Source organism: Mus musculus, chromosome 5 (assembly GCF_000001635.26).
Source record: "Mus musculus strain C57BL/6J chromosome 5, GRCm38.p6 C57BL/6J".
NCBI classification, from domain to species: Eukaryota; Metazoa; Chordata; class Mammalia; order Rodentia; family Muridae; genus Mus; species Mus musculus.
The window spans coordinates 138548673-138565607 of NC_000071.6; the positions used below are offsets into that span (position 1 = coordinate 138548673).

Sequence of the window (16935 nt, forward strand, 5' to 3'; positions counted from 1 at the left end):
GCCTGTTTATTCTTTGTGTAGAGAAAGGCCATTGACTTGTTTGAGTTAATTTTATATCCAGATACTTCACCAAAGCTGTTTATCAGGTTTAGGAGTTCTCTGGTAGAATTTTTAGGGTCACTTATATATACTATCATATCATCTGCAAAAAGTGATATTTTGACTTCCTCTTTTCCAATTTGTATCCCCTTGATCTCCTTTTGTTGTCGAATTGCTCTGGCTAATACTTCAAGTACTATGTTGAAAAGGTAGGGAGAAAGTGGGCAGCCTTGTCTAGTCCCTGATTATTCCAGGGATGCAGGGATGGTTTAATATATGAAAATCCATCAATGTAATCCATTATATAAACAAACTCAAAGACAAAAACCACATGATCATCTCGTTAGATGCAGAAAAATCATTTGACAAGATCCAACACCCATTCATGATAAAAGTTTTGGAAAGATCAGGAATTCAAGGCTCATACCTAAACATAAGCTCAGATTCTTAAGTAAACATTGGCCTTGATCAGAAAACTTTGTCTTGGCTCTTTATTTCTCTTGCAGCCTTTCCCAGCCAAAACCCCATCTTTACTTTCAGGAACCCAGTAACCCATGGCCTCAGGAGGCTACAGGTGGTGCCCAACTAGTAGTGGCCTGAAAGCAGAAAGAAGGATGGGGGTTACACTGAATTGGTGGAGCTCTACAGAAAACAGAAGAAGATGTATCCTTGCACAATAAGCAACATACAGCATTAATGTTAGCCTTACAAATGTCATCTTTTGAAGTCTGTTGATCGCAAGGGAGCAAAAAGGATACGGGCTAGACTGAGTCAGTGTCGGCCCAGCGCTGAGATCAGCTAGGGGTTGACAGTGAAAAATGGGATTGGAAAATTCTAAACAGGCATTTGTCCGCAGTCAAGAATTGCATCAGGGGAGAGGAGTAGGGCTTAAAATAATAAAGTAAAATAAAATAAAATAGTAAAAGTAGCACATTTTCTGTATCCATTTCTCTGTTAAGGAACTTCTGGATTCTTTCCATCTTCTGGCTATTATAAATAAGGCTGCTATGAGCATAGTGGAACATGTGTCTGTCCATGTTATATGTTGGAACATCTTTTGGGTATATAACTAGGAGTGGTATAGTGGGATCCTCAGGTCCAATGTTAGGAAAAATGGCCAGACAGATTTCCAGGGTGGTTGTACCAACTTGCAATCCCATCAAAAATGAAGGAGCGTTCCTGTTTATCCTTGTCCTTGCCAGCATCCTGCCAATGCATGAGTATGGGAGATCTTTCAATATTCTGAGATCTTCAATTTCTTCCTTCAGAGACTTGAAGTTCCTGTTATACAGATCTTTCACTTGCTTGGTTAGAGTCACACCAAGGTATTTTATATTATTTGTGACTATTGTGAAGGGTATCATTTCCCTAATCTCTTTCTCAGTCCATTTATTCTTGGAGTAGAGGAAGGCCACTGATTTGTTTGAGTTAATTTTATATCCAGCAAGTTTGCTGAAATTGTTTATCAGGTGTAGGAGATGTGTAGTGGAATTTTTCGGTCACTTAAGTATACTATCATATCATATGCAAATAGTGATATTTTGACTTCTTCCCTTCCAATTTGTATTCCTTTGATCTCCATTTGTTGTCTAATTGCTCTAGCTAGGATTTTTTAGTGCTATATTGACTAGGTAGGGAGTGGGCAGCCTTGTCTAGTCCCTGATTTTACTGGGATTGTTTCAAGATTCTTTCCATTTAGTTGTTGTTGGCTATTGTTTTGCTTTATGTTGCTTTTACTATGTTTAGGTATGGGCCCTGAATTCCTGATCTTTCCAAGACTTTGACACAAACGTATGTTGAATTTGGTCAACTGCTTTCTCAGAATCTAATGAAGTGATTCTGTGGGTTTTTTTCTTTTAGTTTGTTTATAAGTGGATTACATCGATGGATTTCCATAAATTGAACCATCCCTGCATCACTGGGATGAAGCCTACTTTATCATCATGAATGATCATTTTGATGTGTTCTTGAATTGTGTTTGCAAGAATTTTATTGAGTATATTAGCACCTTATTCATAAGCAATATTGATTTGACATCCTCTTTCATTGTTGGAGCTTTATATGATTTAAGTATAGGCATAATTGTGGCTTCATAGAACGAATTGGGTAGTGTGTCTTCTGTTTCTATTTTGCGGAATTGTTTGAAGAGTATAGGTATTATGTCTTCTTTGAAGAGCTGATAAAATTGTGCACTAAACCCACCTGGCCCTGGGCTTTTTTTGGTTGGGAGACTTTTGATCTCTTTGGGATTTTGGTCTGTTTAGATGATTTATCTGATAGTAATTTAACTTTGATACCTGGTTCTGTCTAGAAAATTGTTCATTTCATCCAGATTTTCTAGTTTTATTGAGTATAGGTTTTTGTAGTATAATCTGATGATATTTCCCTGACTTCTGTTGTTGTGTCTCCCTTTTCATTTCTCATTTTGTTAATTAGGAGACCATCTCTGTGCCCTCTGGTTAGTCTGGCTAAGGGCTTATCTATCTTGTGGATTTTCTCAAAGAAGCAGCTCCTGGTTTGTTGGTTCTTTCTATAATTCTTTTTTATTCTACTTGGTTGATTTCAGCCCTCAGATTGCTTATTGCCTGCTGTCTACTGATCTTGGGTATATTTGCTTCATTTTGTGCTAGAGCTTTCAGATGAGCTGTTAAGCTGCTAGTGTATGCTCTCTCCAATTTCTTTTGGAGACACTTGGAGCTATGAGTTTTCCTTTTAGCACTGCTTTCATTGTTTCCCATAAGTTTGGGTATGTTGTGCCTTCTTTTTCATTAAATTCTAAAACTTCTTTAATTTCTTCATTTCTTCCTTGACCAAGTTATCATTGTTCAGTTTCTATGTGAATATGGGCTTTCTGTAGTTTTTGTTATTATTGAAGACTAGCCTTAGTCAGTGGATCTGATAGGGTGCATGGATTATTTCAATCTTCTTGTATCTGTTGAAGTTTGTTTTGGGACCAATTATATGGTCAGTTTGGAAAAGGGACCATGAGGTGCTGAGGTTAAGGTATATCCTTTTGTTTTAGGATGAAATGTTCTATAGATATCTGTTAAATCCATTTGGTTCAAAGTGTCTGTTAGTTTCAATGAGTCTATGTTTAGTTTCTGTTTCCAGGATCTGTCCATGGATGAGTGCGGGGTGTTGAAGTCTTCCACTATTTCTGTGTGAGATGCAATGTGTGCTTTGAGTTTTCATAAAGTTTCTTTTATGAAAATGGGTACCCTTGCATTTGCAGCATAGATGTTCAGAATTGAGAGTTCATCTTGGTAGATGTTTCCTTTGATGAGTATGAAGAATTCTTTCTTGTGGTTTTTTTAATATAATTTTTGGTTGAAAGTCAATTTTATTCAATATTAGAATGGCTACTCTAGCATGTGTCTTGGGACCATTTGTTTTGATTTTTTTTTCCAACCTTTTCTCTGAGGTAGTGTTTCTCTTTGTCACTGAGGTGTGTTTCCTGTATGCTGCAAAATGTTGAGTCCTCTTTATGCATACAACCTGTTAGTCTATGATATTTTTGATTTGTTTTGTTTTTGTTTGTTTGTTTTTTGAGACAGGGTTTCTCTGTGTAGCCCTGGCTGTCCTAGAACTCACTCTGTAGACCAGGCTGGCCTCAAACTCAGAAATTCGCCTGCCTCTGCCTCCTGAGTGCTGGGATTAAAGGCGTGCACCACCATGCCCAGCATTACTTAATACTTAATGTTAATTAATACTTAATTTTTAGAAAATAGCTAATTATTGATTGTTGTTAATTATTAATCATCACTAATGGTATTGATTAATTAATGATCAGGTATAATTATTAATTGATTAATAATCAAAAAATAAATTAATAATTTTAATTAACAATGAACTATTATTGTGGCTGTTAAAATTAAATTAACAGCTGTAAATTAATAATTGACTATTAATTGACAGTTAGTAGATGATTGATTGTTAACCAATAGTTATTTATTAATGTTATCTAATACTTAATTGTTAGCCAATAGTTAATTATCAATTGTTGTTAAATACTGGTTAATTATTATGAATTAATAATTTTGTGTTGGTTATTGATTAATGGATTATTATTATTGTTGTTGTTATTATTATTTCATCTGGAGAGATGACACAAAAGAACTGCTGCTCTTGCAGAGGACCCAGGTTCCATTCCCAGCACACACACAGCACCTCACACCCAGCTGTAACTTTGGTTCTATAGGATGTCTCCATCTTCTGGCTTTTGTGGGTACTGCATGAATGTGGTGCTTATATATACATGAAGGCAAAACCTCATAGTACATCTCATTAAAAATGTTATTATATATCTAATTGGGGTGCAGAGAACGTGCTGGTAGGAAATATTAAAGGCTTGTGTTAGGAAAGAAAAAGACTAAAAACTGAGGCAATAGGAGTCTCTCTGAGGGACATTTAGAACAAAAAAATGAAGACAAAGGAAGACAAAAAATACATAAGTGACCTAAGGGGGAAAAAGGAAAGAAGTCATGAAAGCCAAATACTATTTCTTTTTTAAGAAATGAATAAAAGTCAGAACTCTGACAAAGCCAGTAAGAAAGTAAAATTATGAAGTAAAATGGAGAATTTTGTTTAATAGCTCCTAGACATTAAAAAACAAACAAACAAATGTCTGCACATGGTGGTGAATGCCTTTAATCCCAGCATTCAGGAGGCATAGGAAGGGAGATTGCTGAGTTTGAAGCCAGCTAGATCTACCTAGAAAGTTCCAGGCCAGTCAGGACTGCACACTGAGACCCTTTCTCAAGAGCAAAAAAGCAATTTATGACAAAGCTTGCAAATTCTCAGGAAAAGGATGGAGTCTCTGAGCATAACACGATGCTTCATTAAGAATGAGACCATCATAAACTGTGTTGGTCACATTGATTGTGGAACTTGCTTTGAGCAATTCCAGACTCACCCTCCAGGCTCAGAGAAGGAAGATCCTGAGGCAGAAGTGAAGAGCAGACTGCATGTCTCAAGGGTGTCTCAGACAGGGCAGTGACCCTGTTCGGATCTGCAGAAATAGAAATTTCAAAGCAGTCTTGAAACTCAGCAAGTCACTCAAGGTGCTCAGTTTGTGGCTGGGCCACTCCATCCAACCACAGTGCTTGTGGGTGGGCTGAGGATCTCAACAGGCTCTCTCATGTGTGTGTGGAAGCCTCAAGCCGGTTCCACAGCTCTCTCTCATGTCTGCATGCTTACGGAAATGCAGCATGCTGTCTTCTCACTGTGATGGAGATATCTAACCATGGCTATTCTTAATGGAACAGTGAGATCTTAGCTATTGGTGCCATTGGCAATCTCAGAAGAGTGAGTTGGTGGCCTGCCCTGGACAGCCACAGCTGATAAAGTGACTATTTTAATGCTTCATTGCATTATTTAGGCACCTCAGTATTCACCAGAGAAGACTGTTCAGGTATGGATTTTAGCCAATGAGTTTTAGTCTCTATTGGCTGGCTATTGACCACACTGGGTATTTGATATCCTAGTGTTGTCGAAGCCTTTCCAAGTGAGCTTTAAAGCACAAAAACTACATCATGGGTTGACATACTTGAGTTAGCAAAAACAGCCAGAAGTAGAACTATAGAAGTGAAAAGGCAAGGTGAGTACAGAGACTTTCTCAGAACTTTGGACTTTGATGGATTAGGCCTTTGTTTTAGGTTGGTGGTGGTTCTGTGCATATGCTGAGCTTTACGGCCTGAATGGTACTGCCATCATGGAATCAGTTTTGCTAAGGTCTGGTGCCCTGCTAAACTAGGATGTAGTTGGGCTGCCTTGATAGACTTCATCTCTGTGTTGGAGATTGGTGCTAATGGTTTTGAATCTGTGTGTCCTGTTGCTAAAGGCCCTTGTCTCCAATTCGTTTTTGGTCTATCAATAAAGATGCCAGTGGCCAATGGCTGGACATGGGTGGGACACTTAGAGTTGTGAGGGGAGGATGGAGAGAGAATCACCTGGATGGGAGAAGAAGGGAATGCAGTAGCAGCAGGAGATAAAGCCAACCAGCCATGTGAGTTTTTGGGTAAGGGCCCCTTGCCATTTCCCCACTGGACCTGGGGTAGCATGGGAAGGTTTAGGAGTGCCCAACCTTTGAACTAGTAAAGGCATTTTAATATTAACCATTTGAGGATTGAGATAGCTCCTGAGTGCATACTTGAGGTTCACTGGGAGCACGAAAAAGTGCAGCAATAAACTCACCACAACATCTCTATGGTGGATCAGGAATAGGAGCTCATGTTAGTACTAGTGTCAACAGTGAAACATAATGTCCCCAAATTCATATGAAACTATAAAATGTGGACAAATATGAACAAGTCCTATCAGAGCATCTAAGTCCTATGTCTCCAGGCTGGAGAATTCCTGCTCCAACAGTAGCAGCTGGTGGATTCCAAGAGGCACATAATGAAAATATTCCCATGTGGGAAGCATGTTCAAATCCTGCCCGTGTTGCCATCCATGTGGGAGGGGTTCCACTCTCCTGACTGATGTGTGGGGATTGCAGCTGACTTAATGAGGGACTGTCCTAAACAGGGGACTCTGTGCTCCTTCTTGGACCCTCCAACTGCCCTGTGGGGAACAGTAAAGGGACAACTTGTCAAGATGCCCTGTCCTTTTCTTTTTTTTTTTAATTAAATATATATTTTATTAAATATTTTTTTTATTTCTTTTTTCCCATTTTTATTAGGTATTTAGCTCATTTACATTTCCAATGCTATACCAAAAGTCCCCCATATCCACCCACCCCCACTCCCCTGCCCACCCACTCCCCCTTTTTGGCCCTGGTGTTCCCCTGTACTGAGGCATATAAAGTTTGCAAGTCCAATGGGCCTCTCTTTCCAGTGATGGCCGACTAGGCCATCTTTTGATATATATGCAGCTAGAGTCAAGAGCTCCGGAGTACTGGTTAGTTCATAATGTTGTTCCACCTATAGGGTTGCAGATCCCTTTAGCTCCTTGGCTACTTTCTCTAGCTCCTCCATTGGGAGCCCTGTGATCCATCCATTAGCTGACTGTGAGCATCCACTTCTGTGTTTGCTAGGCCCCGGCATAGTCTCACAAGAAACAGCTACATCTGGGTCCTTTCAATAAAATCTTGCTAGTGTATGCAATGGTGTCAGTGTTTGGATGCTGATTATGGGGTGGATCCCTGGATATGGCAGTCTCTACATGGTCCATCCTTTCATCTCAGCTCCAAACTTTGTCTCTGTAACTCCTTCCATGGGTGTTTTGTTCCCAAAGCTAAGGAGGGGCATAGTGTCCACACTTCAGTCTTCATTCTTCTTGAGTTTCATGTGTTTAGCAAATTATATCTTATATCCTAGGTTTGGTATCCTGTCCTTTTCAAGCTGACTAGGGATGCAGGGAGGAGTTTGTTTGGGTGCAGAGGGAAACTTCAGAAAAAGAGAAAGCCCAAAGATTAAAAAAAAAAAAAAAAAAACAAGGACCTGGCAACATCATAATGAAAAAGATGAGAGGAAAAAACACGACTCTGACTTTTAAAATCAGCTTTCAGGAAGACAGGCAGACACTGCAGAACCTCATGGTGGCTTGACTTGTGGGGACCGTGCTGGGTGTGGGTAGAGGAGGAGGTAGGGGCTCCTTTAAAGTACATTACAGCCAGCAATTGCTGGCTCAAGCCTTTAATCCCAGCATGTGGAAGATAGAGGCTGCAGATTTCTGATGCCAAGGCCAGCATGGTCTACTGAGTGAGTTCCAGGACAATTGGGGAACTCTGTATCGAATAACTACAACAACAAAAAAGTGCATTATCTTTGGGTGAACTGGATTCCTATTGGTGCTAGCTAGATCCCTGACCTGGCTAAACCCTTTATGGGAAGAAACATGGCATGTCTCCAACCTATAGGGAGATGCCATTTTTTTTACATTTAAACTATTTTGGATTTTATTTTTATAATTATTTTATATTTCTGTATGTATGGGGATGTGGTGGCTAATCTGGGTTGTCAATGTGACTGCATCTCTAATCAATTAACACTAATGCAGTCAGGCACTGGTGAGGAATATTATTGATTGGATCATTTGAGGTGGGGAGACTCACCTTACAACTCCAACACACCTGTTCTGGTGGCAGCCCACATAAAAGGACATGGAAGAAGGAAGCTTTTAGGTTTTGCCTGCTTGCCCTTGCTCTCTCTGGTGTTAGAAGCTGCTTTGGGATTTCAATGGAGACTGAGGACCAGCAACTCTCTAGGAATTGCCTCGGACTTCAGCACTAGATAGGGATGACTGAAACAAACAGTATTGTAGACTATGCAGCCACCAAATCCTTGGTCTTTCCATAAGAAGACAGCCATTGTTAGGCTAGCTGGAACACAGCCTGTGAACACCATAATAGAGCTTTTTAGTAAATGTTTATGCTTTTGAGAGTGTGTGTGAGAGTGTGAGTGTGAGTGTGTGTGTGTGTGTGTGTGTGTGTGTGTGTGTGTGTGTGTTCATCCTAGTAGTTTTGTTCCTTAGAGAGCCCTGAGGAAGACAAGGGTCTTTGTCTACATATATGTAAGTGCAGGCAGTGTCTGAAGGGGCCAAAAGAAGGCATCAGATCCCGTGTGCAATTAGAGTTAACAGGTGGTTTTGAGTCATAGTGTGGATGCTAGTTATCAAACCCAGGTCCTCCACAAGAGGAGCCAGTGTTTTTAACCATTAAAGCCATCTCTCCAGTCCCTCTTTATGTTTTTACAGTTTATTTTTAGAGTTCAGTTAGTGTGGTGGTTTGAGTGATGATGGCTCCCATAAGCTCATATAGCTGAATGACTTGGAACCTAGTTGGTGACATGGTTTTGGGAAGGATTAGGAGGTATCTCTTGTGGGAGCAAGGGTGTCAGTGCAAGCAAATTTTGAGGTCTCAGAAGCCCATGCTAGGCCCAACCACCTTCTCCCTCCCTGATGTCTGCTTATGGATCAGATATAAGCTTTCAGCCACTGATCCTGCACCATGCCTACCTACCTGCTGCCCAACATGGTGGTGAAGGAGTCACCCCATGAAACTGTAAGCAAGTCCCCAGCTAAATGCTTCCTTTTATAAGTTGTCTTGGTCATGGTGTCTCTTTACAGCAATTAAAAAAAATGGCTAAGACAAACTTACTAAAACCTTGCAAGGAAAGAACAGAATCCCTCTGTTCACTGTCTCCACCCTGCACATTGCTCTTTTCAGCTATCTTGAGAAGGCCTCCCTAGTTAACACAGCCATGGACTGACACGGGTGGGATGTTATTACCCAAAAACTTTTGTGACATTGGGTTCCACTCTTGCTGTTGTGCATCTGTGGTCTTCAACAGATATCCCGTACACAACACACATTTCTTCCTTCCTTCATTCCTTCCTTTTTCCTCTCTCTCTCTCTCTCTCTCTCTCTCTCTCTCTCTCTCTCTCTCTCTCTCTCTCTCTCTCCTCTCTTTCTTTCATTTATTTTCAAAAAGTATCCTGCAAACAAATTCTACCATCCCAAAGAGCTCCTATGTGCTATCCTTCTTGCAGACTAGGGACCAGATGATCATGGACAGGAGCCAAAAGGGCAACATTTCCCATGCAAACAATCACACATACACACACACACACACACACACACACACACACACACCATAGACCCATGGGATGAACCAATGAGTTTGTGGACATTAGTTATAGGAGTATAAGAGAAGAGTCACTGGGCAGGGAGTCCTTGAAGACAGACACATTACTAAACAACCCATCACAGCCTAGATACAGACTCACAAGAACAGCAATCATGATGTTCTTTACCTGGCAGGCAGCTAGCCAGGTCAGGGTCACCCTCCCACCAGTGGTTTAACTACTTCCATAACCTTGGGTACAGTAGAGAGAATGAATCTTGTTCCAGTTCTAAGTTGAGCAGTATCTGTATTACTAAGAGGTCTCAGGAGGCAGATGAGAAAGATCTTATACATGTGTCCGCAACCCACTTAATGTTGCCATCTTCTCTGCAAAGTCTTCCCAGAGCCTGGTCCTGGGCCTCACCTTCTCATTAACCCCTTCCTTATGTTCTCCCTTTCTGTGTAGAGCCCACGCTCTCTGTCTAGCCTTTTAACCCAGGTGTCCACAAATGTATCTGCACGGGCAAGTCATCCAATGATCCAAGCAGCTCCTGGGCTGGAGAACACTCTGCCAGAAGGATAAACAAGTTTGTTTTTCTCGGTATCAAGGCACACACCTGTAATCCCACCATTGAGGGCAGTGGTTCTCAACCTTCCTAATGTTGGGACTCTTCAGTACAGGTCTTGCTGCTGTGGTGACCCTAGCCATATATTGTTTTCATTGATATCTTATAACTCTAATATGCCACTCATATTAATCATAATGTGTATATGTACAAAACCACATTTGACCCACAGGTTGAACTCCACTGATTTAAGGGATTTAAATGGAAGGATCTGAAGATCAAGGGCAGCACAAAGGGAGGATCTGTAGATCAAGGGCACCACAAGCTGCAGGGTGAGCTCCAAGCCAGCCAGAACTCCATAGTGAGACTCTGTGAACACTGCATTCCAGGATTATTTGCTGTGTGCTCATCTATGCTCTGCTTCCAGGTCCATCGACCCTTCTTCCTTCCAGACAGTTGATCACAGCTAGTAAGAGCTGCTTGAGGTGTTATTCAAAATTGGCCTTGACCTAGTTGTGTGTGTGTGTGTGTGTGTGTGTGTGTGTGATGGCCTGTATATGCTTGGCCAAGGGAGTGGCACTATTAGAAGGTGTGGCCTTGTTGGAGTAGGTATGCCACTGTGGGTGTGGGATTTCAGACTCTCATCATAGTTGCATGGAAGTGAGTATTCTGGTAGCAGCCTTCAGATGAAGGGGTAGACCTCTCAGCTTCTCCTGCACCATGCCTGCCTGGAAGCTGCCATGTTCCTGCTTTGATTATAATGGACTGCACCTCTGAAATTATGAACCAGCCCCAGATAAATGTTCTTTATAAGAGTTGCCTTGATCAAGGTATCCGTTCACAGCAGTAAACCCCTAACACAGTGTGTGTGTTTGTGTGTGTGATTGTGTTTGTGTGTGTGTAAATATGTATGTACATGTGATTTATATATGTATATGTGTGTACATGTGGTTTATGTCCGATATGGTTATGTATGTGTGCATGTGTTTTTGTGTTCATGTACATATCTATGTGAGTGGAACCAGGAATTTGACATTAGGATTCTTCCTCAGCCACTCTACTCTTAGTTTCCTCTGAGCTGTGCTCTCTCTGAGTCCTCTGCTCACCAATGTATAAAACTGGCTGAGCACTGAGCGAGGGGGACCTGACTGATCCTAGGGCATTTTAGTTTTCTTTTCTATTGCTGTCTTAGAACACTGACCAAAAACAATCTGGAAAAGCCAGCATTGGTCTCATCTGACAGGTTACTGTCCATCATGAAGGGAAGGCAAGGCAGAAACTCGGGCAGAAACCAAAGGCAGGAACTGAAGCAAAGGCCATGTGAAAACACTGCTTACTGGCTTGCTCAAACTTTCTCACTCCACTCCAAACCACCAGTCCATGGGTGGCACTGCCCTCAGTAGCCTGGACCTTCCCACATAGAGCATTAATGAATAGAATGCTTCACAGAGTTGCTTACAGGCCAATGTGATGGAGACATTTTCTCAAGTCATGTTCCTTCTTCCCAGGTTCCCCCACCTTGTATCAAGTTGAAAGCAAACAGAACCCCAGCACATAGGTTATCCTATGCCAGACTATACCATTGTTTATGTGGATGCTGGGGATCCGAACTCAGGTCCTTACACTTTCTCAGCAGGCGCCATATTGAGAGCCACCTTCCTATCCTGATATGTGCTGTTTGGTGGGTCCCTCAGATCTGCATAGGGACACTCACATAAGCATCCCCTGCTGTCCACAGTAACTACGTGGAAAGTGCAGCTGATCCCTATGCTGCCAATTTGAAATGGTAGCATGCTTTAATCTGTGACCCTGCCGTGTCTGCAACTGTGGACGTTCTTATCTTTTTTTTCTTTTAACCTGGATGCTATTATGTCTGCTGTATGTCCTACCCATTGTTTACACGTCTTTAAGTATTTCCAGAGAGGACATCAAACACTGTGGAGAGCAGGAGAAAAGGCGGTAACAGAGTCTATGCCTGTGCTGATGGCCGCGGCTGCTGATTTTCATGCACAACACATCTGCCATCCTTCCTGTGCATGGCCACTGTGGAGCTTTGTACAGAGTTTATTTCAGTTCATGTGCAGGAGTGTTTCCTTTGCGGTGTTGTTGGATTTGCTTGCTAGCTCTAATAATATTCCCTGAGATTCTTTACACACATTGGTAATGGACTAGGTCACCTTTCCTCCTGTGATGATGACAGCTAGACCACCTGCCACTATCACTTCTAGATACAGCTCCTTCTCTGCTCTCTGTGCTAGACAGGCATCCATTGTTCGCCCAGGAAGCCTGTCTCCAACCTGCATCCCTCGGTCTCCAGTCCTCAGAGACACTGGAAATCCCAGCTCGGGGGCTAGATGAAGTGTACAGCTAGATTCTTGATGAGACGGACTAGCCTGGTATATATAAATTTTTTCTGAGCCAAATACTTAGGTGGCCAACGATGTGGTATATGTGGATCCTTCATCATCAGAGCCCACGTGAGAGGCCCTATGCCCTGGAAGGGACAAGCATACCACTCAGTGTCCTCTAAACAGTCACTGGCATAGCACATGCCCAGGATGAGGACTGAGTGAGCCGTTTTTGGTGATGACTCCTGGGTTTGTCCCATGGAAGGTTCCCTAGACATAGTGAACAGTGAGACTACATGAAATTCATTCCCCACAGAGGAACTGTGTAAAATTTCCATGGGCTCAGTCTGGTCATTTTTTTTGATCACCCCTAGAATTGTGGGGGACCCTGGCAATTCTTTGTGATAACCACCTGTTTAAACAAGGTGCAGTGTGTACGCACAGCTTTGGACCCAGGGATGGAGAGAATGGTGAGCACCATTACAGTTAGGCTGACTTTATCCTTGTCTGCATGCTTCCCCTGTCAGTTTGACAGAAGAGAAGCCCAGAGAGTAGAGACCTCTGTCCAGGAGCCCTGATATGGGGCTCTGTGTCCCTAATTGTTAGGGGCACTGCTGAGCCCAGGAATGCCACATCACGGTCACACAGTTTAGTCACATAGTTTATATTGTTCACCGCTGCTGGGATTTGTCCACTTTCTGCCACACCAGCTGCTTGCTTTCCCTGCTTCCAGGGTGGACTGTGAGGGTCCCATTCCCACGATCAACCTGTTTGCCTCAAAGTTGCAGTCCACGGGTAAAACATAAGTAGATTGTACCACTGGGGAAAAGATCAATATCTTTTAAGAAGAGTAAATAATTCACTTTTATTAATATCCAAACATAAATAAAAACCCAACAATGAAAACAACAATATGAAAAACAAAGAATCCAACAAAGCAATAAGATATTTTCTCTAAAAACATGAGATAAGCTTAGGTGGGGAACCTCAGCTGGGTAGAACTCTGCAGATCATTCTCCTAACTATATGTCAACCTCAGGCAGAGGGAAAACGAAATCTGGTGTACCTAACTGCACAGTGTAAGATGCAAATAACTACCTGGCAGGTGAAACATCTGCAGCCTCATCTGCAGCTTCATCTATTGCCACATCTACAGGTGAGTATGTATCAGCTGATGTGGGCAGAGCTTGATGTAAAGACGGAGGCAGCTCTATTGTGGCTTTTGGTTCAAAGGGATCCAGAACTGCTCTTTTCACAAGCTCAGTGTTCTCTCCGGGTTTTTCGTCTCCCTGTGGCTCTGCCATAGAAGCTGGCCTCAGAGCCAGAGTCTCCTGCCTCCCAGAGGCATCCTGCCCTAGGGGATCTGGAGTTGTTGCACAATATAAAGGCAGAAGTAGACAAGCTTTTAGTGGAGACAGCCTAGGATGAGAGAGTTAACCCAAAGTGCCGTTGATGGCCACACAAGGCCTTTTCATGCCAGAGGATCCCCAGTCCTCTCCTCATAGTGGATCATCTTACTTGACTGCAGTCCAGCCCTGGCTTCAGGCCAAACTCTGGAGAATACCCCGGTGAAATCCATCACCGAAACCCCCTCCTACCTTGCCAGGCAGCCAACACCAGACCTACTCACCTTCCTCAAGTTTAAGTGCGATGGCCTCCTGATCCTCCAACATGGAGGGAGGCTCCCTGGCTTGGGTATCTATGTCTGGGGAAGGCACATTGAGCCTCACGTACTCCGTGAACTGACTCAAAACAGCCAGGTCTGGGGACTCATAAAAATCCTGGGGGAATTTCTGAAACCAGCCGAACAGAAAGCTGAATATGGCTCTGGGGGAAGAGAAGGTTGGAGGGAAGTTGAGTCAGAAGTCTGGCCTTGCTTCTCAAGAGGAGCCGTGGGCCCCATCAGATGTGGCAATGCCTGCCAGCCTGTCTGCAGATGAGCATAGTGGTCAGGAGTGTGGGGCTGTGTGCAGAGGACTCCAGACACTTTCTGTCCCTTGCAGGACAGATTGGGTAATTGGACTGTAGTGGGGATAGATGCTCCAGGGCCCTTCAGCTTCCATCCTTCCCTCTGCTCCTCAGAGCCAAGGAGCCCATTGGAGCCCTCCAATTTTCTCCACCTGCAGGTAAAATCTCAGCTACCATCCCTCTAATGGGAATCCCCAAAGGAGGGCACCTGACAAGTGCTTAGTCCACAGCAATCGCCCTACCCCACTCCCTGTACAGATAGGCCACTACCTCCCTCTTCCCCTTCCAACTCCATAGATGGGCTCTTAACTGTGTTACCCCACACCCACCCTTTTGCACCCATGGGCTCTTACCTCCCTCCCTGTCACCTGAAGCCCACTCACCTCTTAGTTTGCTGGTCTTCCACGAAGTCTGGCTGGAAGGATGCATACCTGTGGCATTCCATGAGGGTGTCACCCTAAAGGCCTTGTGTCCCCAACCTACTAGTAGATCTACTGGGAGCTACTTGAGCCTGAACACTGTAGAAAGGAAACACAGATCCTGGCGTCTCTCTGAACTGTTCTGACTTCCATGCTGAGGTCACGGGTCTTCAGAAATCCTCACACAAAGGGCCTAGCTGTCCCTGCGAGGGCTCTTGATTGGTTCCCAGTTCTTGCCCCACCCCACCACCACCACCACACACCCCCATCCCAGGACCCTTCTCAGGTTCCATTAATCCCTTGTAGGTCAGATAGGTCCTAGAACTGTTTATACAAATGGGGAAAGAGCTCTTTCCAAGGCACAAGAAAGGGTGATGTTTGACACTCCATGGGGACAGTGAAAAACACAAACTAGAGCCCCCCAACCCTGGATGTGACCATGTCACTTTGCAGGTTCAGACCCAGGACCAACACTGCCAGGGTCCCATCACACTTGTTCTATGGGAGCACAGAGTCCTGGAGAAGAGCAGAGCTCTCCTAACACCTATGTTGGATGCAGCCACTCACGTTTTCATCAGCAGGTCCAGCACCTCCCAGGTGGTAGCATACGTTTGGTACATGGCAACAAAAATGTCGAGACAGAGGTGGTCACGGTTCTGAATAGCAGCTGGTATGTAGTGGATCATCTGTTGAACGTATTCTCGACTCTTGTAGTTGAACTGGGGGTGCTTGGGCATAGAGTCTGGCTCCTGATCATTTTCACAACAGACCTAGGAAGGCAGGAGGGTCTAAATGCAGAAACTATGACAGACATCAGCAATCCATTACCAAAGAGTGATCAGTAAGCATCAAGAATGCTCCTCAGTGTCTCACAGGAGCACACACCCAGGCAGTGACCTCGGGGGAGCACGGGGACTAACAAAAACTTTCTTGCTAAGGCTGGCCTGTGTTACCTTGGGCTCGCTGTGGGAAGCATGCCTCAAGTGTGTCAGAGGGCGAATCAAACGTCTCCAAAAGCAGACAAGGCGACCTCTCTTGGCTTTTTTGTGGCCGGAGCCTCTGGAAGCCTGAAAACAGGAGAACATCCTGCTTCCTTTAGGTCCTCCAGACAAGTAAGTCAGGTAAGGCTACTGCTGGCCTCTGGTTACCTGGTAACCAGCATTCTGAGTTCCATCTGGACTGTTAAGCAAGTAAGGTCACTTCCTGAGGTGCTCCAGCCGGAGCCCCTCCTCATATGCTTTCTCTAGTGGTTACCAGTACTGACCCTTGCTGTCCTTCTGTCTTCCATGTGTACAATGGGACACAGTGGCATCCATAAGCTCATGCCTCAACACTGTCCTGGGAAGCCTGGCTTCAGGGAGACCCTCAGTTGTGAGAAAGCAGGCAGAAGCTTCCAAACCATCCCCTCTGTACCAGAAGGATCCCAGGAAGAAGCAGTTTCCTCTTAGGGTCTTCTCACTGTCCTGACCTGCTCCCTGCAGATCATTCTAGCATGGGTTTCCTAGTATGTCATCCTGTGTATATGATCACACGTGCCCTAGACCTGAAAACCTCCTAATAGAGTTACCTGAGGAGAAGGCCAACATAGGCACTTGTGCCATTCACACACATGTACACAAAAGCATATGCATGCATAAACACTCAAACACACATACACACAGGTCCAGGCCCAGGGGCACAGAGAGCATGCTTTTACACATGGCCAGGAGCATGTCAGTGTAGAAAGGCCCCTCCTAGGTGAGCATTAGGGTTATTATGGAGGTGAGTGTGGGGATAACGAACTTTAGCAAAGTGTATGTGAGCATCTTTAATTGTGCCTTTCTCTTAGGGGAGTGGGTGGGGCTCCTCTGCTTTTCCATGTGTTCTAGGGTTTTCCCATTTGGGCTTCCACAGGCCTCAGTGTGCTTCTTCTGTGTTCCCCAGACGATGGCTGACTGGGTTCTGGTTTGCAGGCTGTCCCATGCTGCTCACTATAGCATTCCCTACCCTGAGGAAAAACTATGCACAAACATTAAGACTTTGGAAGAGTTTC

The 16935-nt window shown here is 43.8% G+C and overlaps 1 protein-coding gene across 5 annotated transcripts; it reads right to left on the minus strand.

Moving 5' to 3' along the window:
• Nucleotides 1-13150: 13150 nt before the first annotated feature.
• On the minus strand, nt 13151-16047 carry 1700123K08Rik (RIKEN cDNA 1700123K08 gene). 5 transcript variants are annotated; one of them, NM_029693.2, is made up of 6 exons: nt 15857-16022; nt 15471-15673; nt 14868-14915; nt 14147-14343; nt 13615-13879; nt 13168-13335 (listed from the first exon to the last, which is right to left on the minus strand). In NM_029693.2, exons 1-6 carry the CDS (start codon nt 15986-15988, stop codon nt 13293-13295), a joined length of 888 nt encoding a protein of 295 aa, NP_083969.1. In that variant the 5' UTR covers nt 15989-16022; the 3' UTR covers nt 13168-13292. The 5 variants fall into 5 exon arrangements, with proteins under 5 accessions (XP_011239262.1, XP_011239263.1, NP_083969.1 ...); XM_011240960.2 differs by lacking the exon at nt 13615-13879 and having other exon boundaries at nt 13151-13335; nt 15857-16047; XM_011240961.1 differs by lacking the exon at nt 15857-16022 and having other exon boundaries at nt 13165-13335; nt 14868-15002; nt 15471-15534.
• Nucleotides 16048-16935: the final 888 nt, after the last annotated feature.